Raw genomic sequence first — 16,623 nt, forward strand, 5'->3', positions numbered from 1 at the left:
AAAGGTACATCAGAACATCATACATAACAGTCCACAAGCCTGTGTGTTGAATACTATAGAAAAAAAGAGCTAAAATCTTGTAAGCTCACATCGCTTAATATTGTGGTACTTCTATACTTGCCTTTATGATGGAGACAAATAAGCTAGAATCATTCTGATTTAGCATAACCTGGTTTTATAGTTTTATTTTGAAATATATCATGCTGGGCTATTATTTGATTCGAGTAGTTTCCAAGTCAGTTCTACAAAATGGCATTATTTCGGTTCATGAAAGTCAACCATTTACAAATAATTGCACCTTATAACAACAGTTAAATATTGTGTCAAGTGCAGATACTGCAGATTGTCTCCAAACCCAGCTTCACCTCTTAACTAATATGTGTGTTCCTGGGCAACTCATTTAATCTTCTGGTGCCTAGCCTATCAAAATGTACAGCCTCTAAACATTCCAAATGGCCAGCTCCCATGAGTGATTTAGTTCTATTGGCTATGGTGTTGCTTCTTATATAATAATAGTAGCCGTGATACATTGCACACCACAAAGTAAATTGTTTCTTCGCTGACTAACAGTACTGCTTGACAACCATAGCTCCTTTCTAATCTCTGCCTATGTTTGAATACATGCACCTTTCTAGTAGCTTCCAATGTATAGCCACTCTCTATTCTCTCTATTCTATGCAATAATATGTGTACCTTTTTGTTGTTGTTTCAAATCTGTCTCCATGCTTGAACACTTACATTCCGTGAGATTACTAATGTGAATCCTTTCTCCTCTTTTCATACGGCTACTGATCTGTTTCTTGCATCTAGACTAAATCTTTGTCGTGGCTGATGTTTTTAGAAAGTGTCCTGTGCCTATGCTAGAACACAAGTACCTTTGTTGTGGACTGCTAATGTTGTCCTTGAAATGCCACTTGTTTGTAATTCTGATTCCAAAAGAGGCTAAGGGGCCTGAAAGGGAGTACCCAAACATATTTTAATCACTGTGGGGCAGGATATTAAGCTATGCATTATAGCATTATAATCGTGAAGATGGGGTATGAAAAGAGGTTCTGGGTCCCTTCATTTCTTTGACCACTAATGAATTGGGGTTTCAGCCTAATTTTCAAGGTATCACCAAGCAACCGGAAGCAATACGCATTATGCCCTAGAAAGCAATTTAGATCCAAACCCATGGTTTTCCCTAGCTCATTGAGCTTCGGCAAAACAACCAGGGAATGTCCATCTTCTTCCATTTCACAGCAATGTTCTGCATGCTATAATGTGGCTTTTGCTTCATGTTGTCCCACAGAATGCTATCCGTGCTGCCCCATGGCAATTTGTGCCACACTGTCTTGCTGTTATATGTTATATGGCATTTGTATCACACCTACGGCCCTTGATATGGCCTTGAAGCACTGTGAGGTGAACGCCCTTGGAGGACCAAGGTCCTAGATGTGAGATATGAAGGAGGATTCTAAATGCTTGCGTGCATTTGTAGTTAGCGACCCCTGGAGATCTGGATAGTGTATGGGTGCTGCGATAGACTTTAGGGAGAGTAGGCGAATCAAGAAGACTGATTATTCTCAGAGCTGGACCAGATCATATCATACGGTTTAACTGGAATCCTTTCTGTGCGGGCAAGGTACCACTTTGTTGTTTCATCAGGTGACTCATCAGGTGCCCAGGCTTTCTGTCTTGGGGTGATAGCTTCCCCAGGAGGTGGACTAAGTTAGGAAGCAGAAGGGAAGAGCCAGCTCTTGAGAGCCTTCCAGAAAGCGAGGTGTTCCTCTATGTGGCAAAATGCTAAATGGAATCGAGTTCCAGATTGTGAGAGTTTGGGCTGAGAAAGAAGATCCCCTTATTATGGCCGATTTTGTGATTGGGAGAATGAGGAGGAGAGCTGTGCCGGATTATAGGTTTCTGGTGGGCCTGCAGTGTGTGAGTTTGTATTGTAGATATTCTGGTCCTAAATTGTGCAGTGCTCGGTGAGTGATGCACATTGCCTTGAAGGTGGATCGTCGCCCGATCGGCAGCCAGTGAAGGACAGTGTTTTGTACCCGTTGGAGTTTTCAAGTTGTGATGAGGGGACCCCCAGGTATAGGGAGTTGGCATGGTCTAAGCATGAGAGGACGATGGCCATGATCACAGTGACTGTTGCGGAAATGTCAGGAAGGGGATGATGCATCGGAGGATGCGTATGTGTAGGTAGCAGGCTTTTGTCACTGAGTTGATGTGATGTGATAGTGTCAGGTCTGAGTACATAGTGCCTCCAAGGATTTTACTGCGGTGGAGGTGGCGGGGGGTGGGCCTAGAGAGTGTGGCCATTGAGTGGGTTGGAAGAATAGGGCAGTCTTCCTGCAGATCATGATCTCAGCTTTTCCAGGGTTATGAAGGAGGTGGTTAGCCATCATCATGTAGTCGATTTCTCAGAGGCATGTTGGGAGATCGGGGGAGGTGGAGGAATGGTACTTTGGGATATTGAAGATGAACTGGGTGTTGTCTGCCTAACTGTAGCGGGACAGGCTGTGGGAGCGGATGAGAGCAGGGAGGGGGCTCGGGTAAAGGTTAAAGAATAGAGGGGAAAGAGAGAGGGGTCCTGTGGCACTCCATGTGTAACAGGATGGGAGTCGAAGAGAAGGGAGCCATGTCTGTAATTTGTAATTTGTTGAAGAGGAAGGAGGAGATCCATTTCAGAGCTGCGTCCCTGATGCTGAGAGAGTGGAGTCTATCCATGAGGTTATGTTGGTCAATGGTGTCGAAAACTGCTGAGAGTTCGAGAAGAGTTAGTGCGACACAACCTTCCCACTCAGCGGTTCTTTTGAGATCATCCCAGATGGAGACTAGGCACAATTCAATTCCTCATAGGGGTCTGAAGATGGACTGGGCAGGGTCAGTAAGTGGTTGGTTTTTGTGAAAAGGCAAAGTTGGGAATAGGCAGATTCGTCTGTAGTTGGTTGTTGGAAGGGTATTGAGTGTGGCCTTTTTGAGCAAGGGTTGATGTATGAGGTCTTGAATATCCCAAGGTAGCCACATTTTGTTTTGCGCAACACTGTGATTTGCTCACGGGCATTCCACAATTTTGACTATGATACTATTCTATGCCCTGGCAATGTTTGCTAACCTACCAATTAACATTTGAACTTGTAAATTCAAACACCTCACACGCTTACCAAATATGGCACTCACACAACTCCCAAAAGAACACTGCACCTCTACAACCATCTTTCATGCCCCAGCTCCAGCCAAAATATCCTATTATCATGGGCACACAAGGTCTCCTTTCTGGACACAAAAACCTTTATGCTTGCGACAAAGAGCACCCAGGAAAACACTTGCATTCAATGCGGTGGGGGATTTCGATCGGCATGCATCAACAACAGCAGAGCTAGCTTGCACGTTCTCTCTCGCTCCTCACTTACCTAACTTACCTGGCTCTCGTTCAGATCTGCCGTGCGCCTGGAGACCATGCAAGTGGCTGTGGTGTGTGGTATAAATCACAGTAACAAAATATAACTTCCTATACTTCATTGAAAGTTAGCTGACGCATGGCCTGTAGAAATTTGTGCGCTCATATGCCACCAAGACCAAGCCCAAAACGGTTCATGCAGAGAAAATGAACATTTATTCCCACATGCATTTCAAAAGTGGTCCAGGCCAACACACTGTTTACTGCACCATTTACCATAGTGCATTTTTATTAAAACCTGCATTCGCATTTACAGTTACAAAAACACCTACAGTCAGGTTTCGCTCGTGTTACCAATGTGGCCCGCAAAATCATCCATTCAAATAGAACCACATGGTCATGTGAAATAAAGCCCTCAGCCTGGCCTGCTGCAAGCACAGATGGAGAAAACAATGAGTACTCCATTATATCATCAAATTACTTTATTCAGATAAAAAGTCAACTAAACTGCAAAAACAACATTCCAATATCAAATACAACCCATCAGAATAAATAATGAATCACAAACACCCATGAAAACACATAATAATGATACAAATTGCAGTTACTCAACTAATACAAACTTCATCCTACCATTAAAAAGAGGCAAGAAAATGCAAAAAAAAAATAAAAAAAAAATAAAAAAATAAAAAAATAAAAAGAGGCACGACTTATGCAAACAGCAATACATCCCAGTGTTGAAAGATATTACAGCAATATAAAATAGGGCAATTCATATTTTACTCCACCAATATTGATTGACCTCACTTGCTTTGCCCTCCTTAGGAAAGACAATGGCCCTCAAGAGGAGTTTGGTGGTGTCCCGCTGGTGAAACGGTATTACCATTCCCGCCGCCTGATATCCCGGAATTACCAGGATATTACAGGTGGTGGGAAGGGCAGTAAATCCTCATTGCATGGAGTCCCTTTGGAGGGTATTCAGTAATACCGGTGCCAGTAATACCAACAGGTTTTTGCCAGTACTCTGTACTCTGCCTGTCCGGTAAATGGGCCGGTATATAGAAATAACAGCTGTTTTTTTTCCAGACCCTCAGAGATGTAATGGACCTCAATATCTTGTGTGGCTGAACGCCACTTGTCCTTCTAAGAAGTTGAAGGCTGACCGCTGGGGGTCGCGTGACTACTTAGCATGGAGGAGTACTCCATTATAATGAATGGTCATGAGAACACCTTCATGTTAACTGAGCCCTGTGCTTGAGGAAACACTCTTCACAGCTGCCACTGAGTGTGAGATCACCCTCTTGGCTGGCATGTGGTGCGTGTCACACGTGACACCTTCAGACAGTCCCTGCAATTCAATCAGCAACAATGGGGGTCATTCCGAGATTGGAGGTAAGGGAAAAAAGATGCCGGTAAAGGATTACCGGCATCGTTTACCGCTCCGGGCTATTCCGACCTGCCAACCCGCTATTAGCGGCACAATAAATAATGGTGCCTCTAATAGCGGCATGGGCGCAGGCACACGGCCCATCCTACCGTCAATAGCGGCATGCCACTAAAGGGAGTAAATCACAATTCAGGCAGACAAGCAAATACCGGCATCATGAAGGTGCAAATAGTGGATACCGGCATGCCATGAATACCGGCATCGAGAACCAACCGTAAAATGGTATGTTCAGTGTTCCCAACTGCCACAGGTGCACACTATCAGCACAGGTGGAGGCAATGGAGTCTGGGCCAGTACAAAGGGAGCACGCCCACACACCACACCCCTTCCCAGACTAAGATGATTCCAATAGTAGTAGCAATACTGGAGCTGGAGGACATGCTTGGATTGCAACACCACCACCAACAACAACAGCAACAGCAGGCACCACAGAGGAGACGCAGCAGGAGAAGGAGGGTGAGACAGGCCCAGCATTCCCCACCAGTGCAGCCAGTGTAACCACGCAGGCAGCCCCAATCCCTCGCATCAGAGCCAGTCCTTTCAACCTAACCCCTGAGCAGATCCACACCCTGTACCGTCTAGACCGGGGCACCATCACCACCATTGTGGACATGATACACGACAACATAGTCAGCCTCACTGAAATACGCACCGCCATCCCCCTTCTACTGAAGGTAGTGTCTGTGCTCCAATTCCTTGCCACAGGCACCAACCAGCACACAGTGGGGCACATGCATGGCATATCACCACCCTTATTTTCTCGCATTCTGAAGCAAGTGCTGGATGCCCTCTTCAAGCACACAAGGGACTACATATCCCTACCACGGACTCCCCAGGAGATTTTTGAAACAAAAGTAGGTTTCCATGCACTGGCAGGCATGCCAAATTGTATAGGTGCCCTCGACTGCACCCACATGGAGTTGGTGGTCCTGCATGCCATGGAGGTGGTGTACCGCAACCGCAAGCAATACAACTCCATCAAAGTGCAGATGGTATGCGACACCAGCAAGATCATCACACATTGTTGTGCCCGATATCCGGGATCAACCACAGGAAAGCTGCATGTCACCATGGAAAAAATCAGCACTGAATGCCAATATTGCAGAGCCTACTGCCAACGCTCCCAATCAGAAAATCCTACAGAACACAACACATCACTAAATGGACACGGACACAGCTGTATGCGTACACAATGCATGAGCTACAAGACGGCATAGCCCACCGTGTATCATCTTGAAGATGCAACCCACACCATAATTCCCTGGCACAGGACACATTGAGGGCCTAAAAATGGCGTGCAAACAACCATGGATATGTGCATGTGACCAACGATAATCTGCCGGCATGTGTGACTAGTACAGCTGTCCATCATCAATCGACTGACATATACCTTTTTTCGCAGGTGACAGAGGCTATCCCTTGATGCCGTGGCTCCTCACCCCTGTCAGAGAACCCACAGAACAGGCACGAGGAGGGCTACTATCGATCCCACACCCGTACCTGTGTGGTCATTGAGCAGACCTTTGGCCTGTTGAAGTGGGGGTGGGGCACTCCTCTACAGGCATGAGAAGGTGGCCAAGATCATTATGGCATGTGTCATGCCGCACAACATGTGTATCCGACGCAACATGTCCCTGCCCCCTGACATTGAACTGCAACCACCTGGTGATGATGAAGGGGATGAAGAAGTGGCTGCACATCATTGCGGTGCCGATGCACAGGAGGGATGTGCTGTGCGTCAGTCAGTGATTGCACAACATTACTGACACACATGGCTGCAGAGGGTGACATGATAGTTGGACAGAGGGCACTGGTTGTGGGGGTAGATGTACACTATGCACTGTATATGAATAAATGACACATGCGCAATGATGAGTGTCCACTCAAGTCTTTCTTTTAACACAACGGGTGTATTGAAATATACAATGAAAACGAAAGTGCACTAACCCTTCACCATCCTCACCCCCGCCCCCTCCCCCACACACTCTCACCCCCCTCCCCCTCCCTCCACAACTCCCCCACACAACCTCACGCCCCTTCCTCTCCCCCACAACTACCCCACACATGTCCCAACAAGTGTCTAATGCCTTCATCAGGCTGGCCAGTCTACTTTTTGGCACTCCCTGGATCTGGTGGCGGCATTTCCACCTGGCGCAGGGTGTGCGACGACCTGTGGAGTGGGCTGGTCTGGGTTGAGCTGGAGGACGATGGTGTGGCCGCCTGCTCCATCTGGGGTGCTGGATGGTCAGCCTCCATAGCCTCAGCGGTGCGGCCGAGGACCCACCGCAGGGTGGATACCTCCTCGCACTGTCTATTAGTAATGTCGGAAATGATCTTGCCCAGGGAGGCAGTGTTTTCACACCACTCAAGCCTTGATTGGGCATTGTCATCCACAAACGGACGCACAAGGGCAATCAGCTCCTCATGCCGCTGTGGCCCCGCCGGTGCATCTGTAGAGGTGGGTGGTGCTTGGGTGTCATGTTCGGCTTCAATGCGCTCCACTATGGGTCTCATGGCCCCTTGATTATGCTCCCCACCAGACTGCTCCGGGGTGGTGCCGTGATCAGACTCCAAAGATGTGACCTTGGGGGATGGTAGTGGACTGGGTGTGCGGGGCAGTTCGGAGGAATTGTCCTCCATGGGCACCCACACCTCTTCTTGTGCCTCCTCCTCAGCCAGGGGTACTGTGGCTGCCACCTCCCGACCGAACTAGACTCTGCTGAGTGTGGAGCCTCAACTGTATCCTGTGGCAGTGTGACAGGTGTTGGGGCTTCTGCCTCGACGGCCTTTGGCAGCACCGGTGCTGTGGCAACTTGAGGTGGTTTCCTTGGTGGTGCATGGCGGGCTTTGGGTTGGCCCTTTGAGGTGGAAGGCCTGTTGGCCTCATCCCGGGCCTTCTTCCGGGGTGTATTTGGCTGTGGGGGTGAGTCCTGCTCATCGCTGTCATGGTCTGAGCCTGTGGGGGTCGAAGAGAGAGATGGCATGAGTGATGGTTTGATAGGCATCATGCATACATTTGTACAATTGATCATCTACACAATCGAGGGTAATAGGCATTTGAGTTTGGATGATCATGTTGCTTGCTACATGGGTGGGTAATGCAGGCATACGTCGGGGTCACTCATGTTGGGGCAGACGTGTGGTATGTGATATGCATATTTGTTGGGGCCTGCATGCAGTGTGACTTGTGCCATTTATATCTTTGTGTGGTATGTGTCAGGTACGGCATTGCCTTGGTGCAGGCAACTGCATGTGTCTGTGCTGTGTCCGACAACTTTTCTGGGAATGTGTGTGTATTGGCCCATGGCTTGCCTCTTTGGACAGACATATTGGTGGACTTTCATCAGACTCTGCATTACAGTGTTCCCTTAGGACACTCACCTCCATCCGCTGATGTTGTGGTGCCGCACTCCATGTCTCCGACCCCTTCTATGCCCTCCACGCCAATCAGGCTAGCACAGACTTCCTCCCACCGGGACAGCTTTATAGGGGAGCTTGCACCTCCACCAGTTGACATTGCCTGGCTCCTCTTGGCAGAGAGTATGTTGTGGACTCGCAGCCGCAAGTCGTCCCACCGCTTACTGCAGTCCTTGACAGTGCGGGGGGTGTTCCTTTTTGCGCCACAAGTGCCCAGATCTCCTTCTTGTGTATTATGGCCTCCCTCTTCATACTCTGGGCAAACACGACATCTGTATGTTCTTGCAGGGTGTCAGCTAGCATGGTCAGCTCACCTTCATTGAAGCACTCCTTGCGCTGGCGGGAGGCGCCCTTCTTCACAGCCTTAGGCATTGTGGTATGTTAGAGGATGAGTTTTCACAAACAGCAGTATCCAACAGCTCCTGGCTGCTGAGGATAGCAATGGATTGTGTTTTTAAAGATGGCCGCCGTGCTCCTTCCCGTTCCTGTGCGATGGCGCTACTTCCAGTTGTGCTTGTTTACGGGGACCGTTATAAGCTGTCACCGATAATAGCGGTGACCGCTATTAGCGGTGGTCGCTAATGTCCCATTGATTCATGCTGGTAGTGCAATCTGCGCTTTACATGATGCCGCTAAGGGCATTTTTCGGGCCTTTTACGGCATGGCGGTGATGCCCTTAATGTCATGGCGCAAAGCTTGTGCCTGCAAAGTCGTAATAGCCCTCTATTAGCGGGCTCGTGACTACACGGACACGTTATTTGCTCCATGCCGGTAAGGACAGTTACTTACCTCCAAACTCGGATTGACCCCCAATGTGTTAAGTTATTTTATGGTGAATGAAACCACGCACAACTGCCATTTTCATGGTCACCAGGAGCTCTGGTGGATCTAAAAAGGAAGGAGGGTTCGGAGGGCTTAGTTTGTGGGATAGAGAGGGAAAGTGCTAGAGAGCTTTGATCTGCTTTTGGGATCTTCAATTTGGAAAAAACAGTCTCTGTGTGATGGGTTGGTTTTTAGTTGGTAAGGGGTAGGTGATGTTTGTTGTGCGAGGTTGTGGGATGATTTGTGTGTGATTGGTTTAGTCTTCTGTAGTGTGTTGTGGGCCTTGCCTTTTGGTTTTCTCCATTGTAAAACTAGGCCTACAAGTGCAGACATGCAAAGGAATGATGCTACAAATGCAGGTTGACCCGAAGATGCCACATAAAACAAGTGCCACTTTTCCACCTGGCACTGGGTGTGCTGCTTCCTCATGAGGCTGGCTATGGGTAGATCATCTTCTCACACACTGCACAAAGTGCATGGAGCATTGATGGATCAGTCACTGCTCATGCCTCGAATTTAAAATTCACACTCACTCAGCCGTCTCTGTCTTTTCAGGTGGTCTTTGCAGGTGGTGTGAGGGGATTCAAACCAGCTCTTTCATCTGCACAGAAGGTTTTAAAATTTGAAATATCATAGTAAATTAATCCTTATCTTTTCTTCTCGTTTCTGAAATTGCTCCCACTACAGTGCCGCCTGCAGTGAAACTCACGTCGCCTCAGCTGAAAGATTTCAACCTAAATTTCCACATAACCAATCGAGTCTTCAGCTCGGATTTGGAGACCAACTCTTCTTCTGCCTACCAGAACTTGAGCCATTCGATCGAAGCCATGGTAAGCCTCGGCTAGGCACAGGGCACACTCGCTTCATATGGGGCTCCACCCTATCTGATAGAGGAAGCAGAGACTGACCTTTTATTTGATGGCGCCCCGGTCTGGTGGGCTTTTGGTGGCTCAGGGGTTGAGTCTTGAAACGAGGGCCATGTTTCTTACCCACCTAGCTTTGCTGAAATAAACGTAAGAAATAATGTGTAGGAATTCATTATCATATCAAATAGCCTGAACAGAAGTACTTCAAGGTTGTAGGTAAAACAGCAAAAAAGGGGTTCCACACCACTCAAGGTGGAGCCCCACCATTGTTTCCAAATTAAAGAACACGGGCTAGAACAGTTGAGACACATATGTTGGTCTGATCTATGAGAAACGGGAAGATGTATGCACAGGCCTGGGCTTCTGGAAGGGGGGTGTCTGAATGCATGCCAGATTCCCCAGGGGCTCTGTGTGCTCTGGGACCCTGGTCTCTTCCTAATGTTCACTATTTCACTCTGTTTCCCCCTCAGTGTAACCAAGTCTACAACTGCAGTAATTGTTCCACAGCGTCGAGCTACCTTGGAGTCAGTGTGGTGAGATTCAGGTAGGGTACAATGGAGAGCAGCTTGAAAATGGCCATATGTTCATTGATATTTGCAAGTAGTCAAGATGCATTGTGGGTATGTCCAGATGAATAGGCCCTTGGACTACAATAAATATTTCTAGCAGGGCTTTGTGAATTCCCACATTTACCCTCTTTCATCTAAGGGCGTGGGGGGCACATACATTCTTCCAGACACAGAACCCACCCGAAATGTCATGGTGGCCAGGCACTAACATCCGTCACAACGCCTACTCCTCTACTCTGTCCCAAGCATCACTGTTGTTTCACTTTCCAGGGGCTCAGTGTCAATTTACACTTCCCTCCGCCTGTAAATATCCGTAAATAAACACTACTTTTTGCTCCTCTCTGTGGTTGGATCTACTGTTCTCTTTGCTTTTTTTCTGTGATGATTGTTTTTGATTGAACTGGGCTGACAGTGCATTATGCTTTTGCCTACCGTGAATTCACCTTAATCTGTGCTGTGAATACAGACTGAATGCACACTCCTTTTTGGTAGGTTTGTGTGCAAGTCTAGTTTCTTGATAGTTAGCTAACACTTCTCTTGAAGTCTGGCTCTGTAAGTATACACACTGTCTGCACTTTTCGCTGGCGAGAATATGCACGTTTTTTACCTAGGGTCCCGAAAGGAATTTACAATTCTTTTTGCTGGTCCTTGGCTCGCAAAATTATTTAGCTTTGCTTTTGGTAAGGTCAAATGGACTCTTTTCGGTCTTGGCTGTGTTGATTAAGACTATTCTTTTGGCTTTGCAGTGTGTAATTAATCATTTCGTATTGCATTTAGATGATGACAAGGCACACTTCGTTTTGTATTTCATTGGTGTGAAATTCTTTGTGGGTCCAGATGAACACATGGATTTGATGTGAACAGGCCCATTTTTAGTTTGTGCTACAAGGGTCGCTGAAGCACAATCTATAAGTCAAAATGATTGCATTGGACTGTGGCTAGGTGGGAGAGCGGCGTTTTCTGGTTATCAACCCACCCATTGGGCCTCATTACGAGGTTGGAGGTAGCCATGGCGCTATTAGCGCCATTGCTGCCTCCAAAACCCTTCCGACTCCACCCTGGTGAATGGAGCAATTACCGGTCCATTCCAAGGTTGGCGGGGACCGGTAATTCCCCATTCACCAGGGTCCTTCCCCATTCCCATTTGAGCCCCCATTTGAGCCGCAAATTGCGGTACAGTTATTAGCTCCAGAGTCCTTTTTGCAGGTCCCGTCCTTAACGTCTGGACAAACCAGGTGTTAAGGGAGGACCCGCAAATGGAACACGTAGTAGGGCGGTAAGGGATTACCGGCACCGGTGCCCTTACTGGTGCCGGTAATCCCTTACCGCCCACCTCGTAATGAGGCCCATTGACTGCATCTGACCAAGGTCCTTTGACCAATCCCACCCACTGCCTGCCATTCACTGCCCAAAACACATCATCCTTGGATCTCTTTGAGTGAGATTATTTATCAAGCAGTAACATCAACACGTGTTCTATAAGGATATGCCAATGTTATGTAGCTTTTGCATTCAGCCACTTGATGTATACACAGTATGAATGTGCTTACACTGAAGACTAGTTAAAACTAAGAATTAGCAATGGCAACAGTTTTCGCTTTGTTACAGGTGTTGGGTAGGCATTTGCCAAGCACTTCTATCATATGCCCTGGTACTCACACGCATTTTGCAGTGTTGCCATCTTATGGCCAGGTCGTACCATTAGAGCCAAATTGGCATACACATCCAAATTGTTGGCTTTGTCCATGCTTGCTTCCTTTGTTGTTTAGAGTGATATTATATGATATTTTATATATTTTATTTATTTATTTAGAGTGAATATCGAAATCTTTTTATTTTACTTCTGGCTACAGTTTGTGCTCTTACCTTACATTTTTCTGCAGTTTAAATGCACTTCTTTTGGTTGTGGATTGGAAGATCACACTTTGTATTCTGCCTCTGACCCAGTTGAATGTACACTTCATGTTGCTTGTAGGGAAACACATTGAGATTCGTCCTGTACATGAGATCTTGTCTACCTGGTAGGTCTGGTCGGATCCCCAGACTTCTGTGGACAAGTACAGGAGATCCGTTTGCCAGCACTAGCGAGGGCAGGCTGGGGCAGCCAAGATCACTGTTACTCTTGATTCCTTGAGTTTCTGTATCATTCGGAGTAGGCGCATGGGCTGAGGAAAGGTGTAGAGAAATGTGTTTAGCCACTTCAGCAACACGTCAGTCCCACTCCAGCTGTCACCTGTGTACCTTCAATCAAAGAATGTGCATTTAGCATTTTCTGCTAGTGCAAAGAGGTACATTTCTGCTACGCCCCATGCAGAGAAACTGTCCATACTACCTTGTCGCTCAGGACACATTTGGAGTCCCCGATTTTCCGAGGTGGCCTTCCACTACTGCCATGCACTTTGAAAACACTGTTGGTGCTGACTGTTTTCTAGGAGTCTGAGGAACTTCCATGCTTTCTGGGTATTGGCACATGGACGTATGTGTCTTCTACATCAATGGAGGTCATTCCATCTACTTCCAACAGATTCTGAAGGATTTGGTGAAGGGACAAAATCCTGACCTTTTATTTCTCAATCCTTTTGTTCGCTGTTTTCAGGTTCAGAATCCACTTAGTTTTGTATCAATGTTTCTTTTGACTCATGAAATCCTGGGAATACATTCCTTTTCATCTTTCGTGCTTTGGACCTTCCTCTATGCTGCCTTTTGGCAAGAGGATGTGTACCTCTAGAACCTGCTGGTCTTGATGGTGCAGAGCTATCTCTGGTCTTGGAAGATTGTTGAAGGGAGGGGAGACAAAATTAATAGGGTACCCATTCTGCTAAATGTTGAGCACCTAATTGTCCTTTGGGATATATTTGCCTCAATGATATGCACCTACAAGGATTTGATCCACAACTCTCAGACTCAGAAAATTCCTTAGGCTTCACCATTGACAGCAGCCTGTCCTTCCAGGAACACATAGCCAAGAAGGCCCAAACAGCCTCGCTCAGACTCTCTACCCTTTGCAAAATTAAACCCATCATCCCACTGCAGGACTTCTGGGCCGTAGTGCAGACCCTTGTGGTCTTGCACATCGACAGGGAAATGCCCTACTGAGGGGGCTTCCAGCTGCTCACTTGGCTCCCATAAAAGCAGTCCACCACGCTGCAGCACGTCTTATTACAGGTGCACAGAAATGTGACTGAATCACCCCCATCCTATGCAAACTACATTGGCTTCCTCTGCAGGCTAATATACGGTTCAAGACTGCATGCATCATCTAAAAAGCAGTCACGAGTAGCACACCAGCATGCCTGGTGGCTGAGCTTCACATATCGGGTGGCATATGCTCCTCATACAGCAAATCGTTCAACCGCCTTGAACCACAAGTCGTCCGCAAAGCGAGGACACGCAAACAATCCTTCTCTTGTCACGCACCCACCCTCTTGAACTCTATCTTGTTGTCACCTCGGAATATTAATAATAAAAATAATAATAATTTAGCATTTATATAGCACTACAAACCCTCAGGCATCTGAGCGCTGTGATTATTAGCCATGATGTGTGGTTTATCGACCTCGGAAGAATGAAAGGTTGAGTTCAGCCCTGCTGGGATTTGAACCTGCATCAGCAGGCTCTGCACAGATGTGAAAGCGAGTGCTCTACTCGCTGTGCTATCGGACCGGCTTAGACCCACAGTTATCCAATTTTGGAAATCTCTCAAAACATCTCTTTTTCTGCACCTGATCAAGGACTAATTCCAAAAACGCACATACCGATACACAGACCTCAACTGACAATACTGCGTTACTGTTATAAAATGCCGGCCCAAATGCTGGCTACCCACACTCTGAACAGCATTCCGCTGCCCTCGGACTAGGTCAGTGCTTTTAACAATAACACAAAATAAAAACATATTTGTATTTATTTGAAGAACAGGGTTGCCAATTTCGACCAGAAATTACTTACAATAACACATTTACAGATGGCTCATGCATTCCCACGAAGGGTGCCTATACAATAGCATAACGATGAGAACAAGCAGTGAGCCAGTTTATGCAGGTGCAAAATATTAGGACATATACCAAGGACAAAACAAACAGAAACAAAATGTACATAAGAAAACAGATGACTTACAAAGGTGACATTAACCTAAGGGGGGCAAGTGCTTCAATCTAAAGAGGAGTACTATTTAATTATACAAAATTACACTGTTAAGCGTCATAGTAGGCTATGGTGGGGTCATTAAGGGAGAATGGGGAGAGGGCACAGAGCTCGCGCTTTAGCAAGTAAGTGAAGTTTAAGCTGAGCTTTGAACAGTCAGGCTGACTTGGATTGTTATGGGCGTGGTTTTCAGTGATGCAACGTGAGTAGGGAGGAATAGCGGATGCAAGAAGAGGCGTTGAATGCAGAGGAGGGTCAGAGGGAACAAGAGGGTGAGTAAATTGAGATACAATCAGACACAGGTACTGAAGGGTAAGAATAGCTTTGTAAACTAGGAGAAGGAACTTGAAAGTGAGTGGTTATGCATGGGGAGCCATTCAGCATGCTGACGGTAGGTATAAGTGGCAGAGAATCTAGGTAGGTTTTAGAGAGTGCGGGTGGCAAAGTAGCAGACTTTGTCTAGAGGGAGAAAGGAGTAGAGAGGAAGGCCAAGGAGTAGGCTTGATCAGTAGTCCAGTCTGCAGAGCACAAGAGAAGAGATTAGCATTTTTGTAGAGTGGTTAGTAAGAAAAAACACATTTCCCGAATGCTGAGGCAGTGTTAGTGATGAATTGCTGCAGTCATAGGTCGCTATCAAAGAGGACTCCAAGATTGTGAGCCTTGGGTGAAAGCGCAATACGGTCAGGTGGGAAATAGATACAAGAGGGTTGGGATGGCATGGGAAGCGGGGAGAAAGATGACTTCCATTTTTGAAGAGTTCAGCATGAGGCAGTGGAGAGCCATCCAGTGACAAATTGCTTTGAATAAGTTTGTAATCTGTTCTGAATTGGCTGGGGTGAAGGAGGGAATGGATGACAAATATTGAGTGTCATCAGCAAAAAGGTGATAGTGAAAGCCAAAGGATGAGATATCTTCCTAGGGCAGAAGTATAGAGGGTAAAGAGCAGAGGTCCAAGGACTGATACTTGGGGGACGCTGTCAGGGAGAGCGATGGTGTCAGAGATGTGCGAGTTCTATGAGTTTTTAAAGGATCGACCTTCCAGATAAGAGGTGATCAAGGCAAGAGCAGATTCGCGAAACCCAAGTTCCTGGAGAGCGGGGAGGAAGGAGTGTCAGAAAGGTCCAAAAGGATGGCAATAGGAGAGAGTTTGGAGTGGCAGGCATTAGAGAGAAAGTTGGAGACATTCATGAGTGCAGTCACAGATGTTTCACTTTGTAGGGGCTTTGTGTCCATTTACACTTTTCTCTGTGCATTATTAGCACTACTTTTTGGTACGTTTTATCGCACGTATGTGTTCTCTTTCCCTTCGTTCTGTAGCGATTGTTACTACTAGTTCATGTTGACTAGGGTGAATATACATGCAATGCTTTTGCCTGGAGTGAATGCATATTACTCCATGCTATGAATACAAGCCTGCTTTTGGGTAGGCTTGTGCATATGTCTATCTATTGATTAGGTGACTAAACCATTCTAGTGAATCGTTGCTCATGTAGGCATACATTTATGGTACAAGACCAAGTGAATTTACAATTGTATTGACTGATCATTGGCTCGAACGGCACTTAGGTTTGTTTGAGGTAGGTTAGAATGTACTCGTGGTGATTTTGTCTGGGTTGATGAACAGGCTCTTTGATTTGAAATGAGGCCATTAGACATTTGGTAAGGCCTTTGTTTTACCCTTAGTGTGAATATGCAATTTTTTTTGGGTCTAGATGAATGCATAATTCTTGCTTGCGCTTGTGTGAGCCTAGCCATTTCTGCCAAGGGTGACTGTACATATCTTTTTACATACAGCTTCATTCAGTTTATACACTTCACTTGCAGTTTTCATCAGATTTTATTCATGTCTTATAGTTATGGATAAGGTGAATGCACATTTCTTTCTGGTTCCTGCTCAGTTAGATAAATACCTACTAGGGCTTTTTGCTTTTTACACTTTTCTCGAATTGCGAGAAGTATTACATCTAGCCC

General features: G+C 46.5%; 1 protein-coding gene across 1 annotated transcript in view; it reads left to right on the forward strand.

The window, feature by feature from the left end:
• Positions 1 to 16,623, forward strand: part of MUC1 (mucin 1, cell surface associated) — a 221,826-nt gene that overhangs the window by 49,402 nt on the left and 155,801 nt on the right. The window contains exons 2-3 of the mRNA XM_069650134.1: positions 9,762 to 9,904; positions 10,411 to 10,484. Of these exons, the coding sequence (XP_069506235.1) occupies positions 9,762 to 9,904; positions 10,411 to 10,484 (217 nt within the window). The remainder of the gene's footprint in view (positions 1 to 9,761; positions 9,905 to 10,410; positions 10,485 to 16,623) is intronic.

The sequence above is a fragment of the Ambystoma mexicanum genome, chromosome 1p (genome assembly GCF_040938575.1).
Source record: "Ambystoma mexicanum isolate Mex_15411 chromosome 1p, UKY_AmexF1_1, whole genome shotgun sequence".
Lineage (NCBI taxonomy): Eukaryota > Metazoa > Chordata > Amphibia > Caudata > Ambystomatidae > Ambystoma > Ambystoma mexicanum.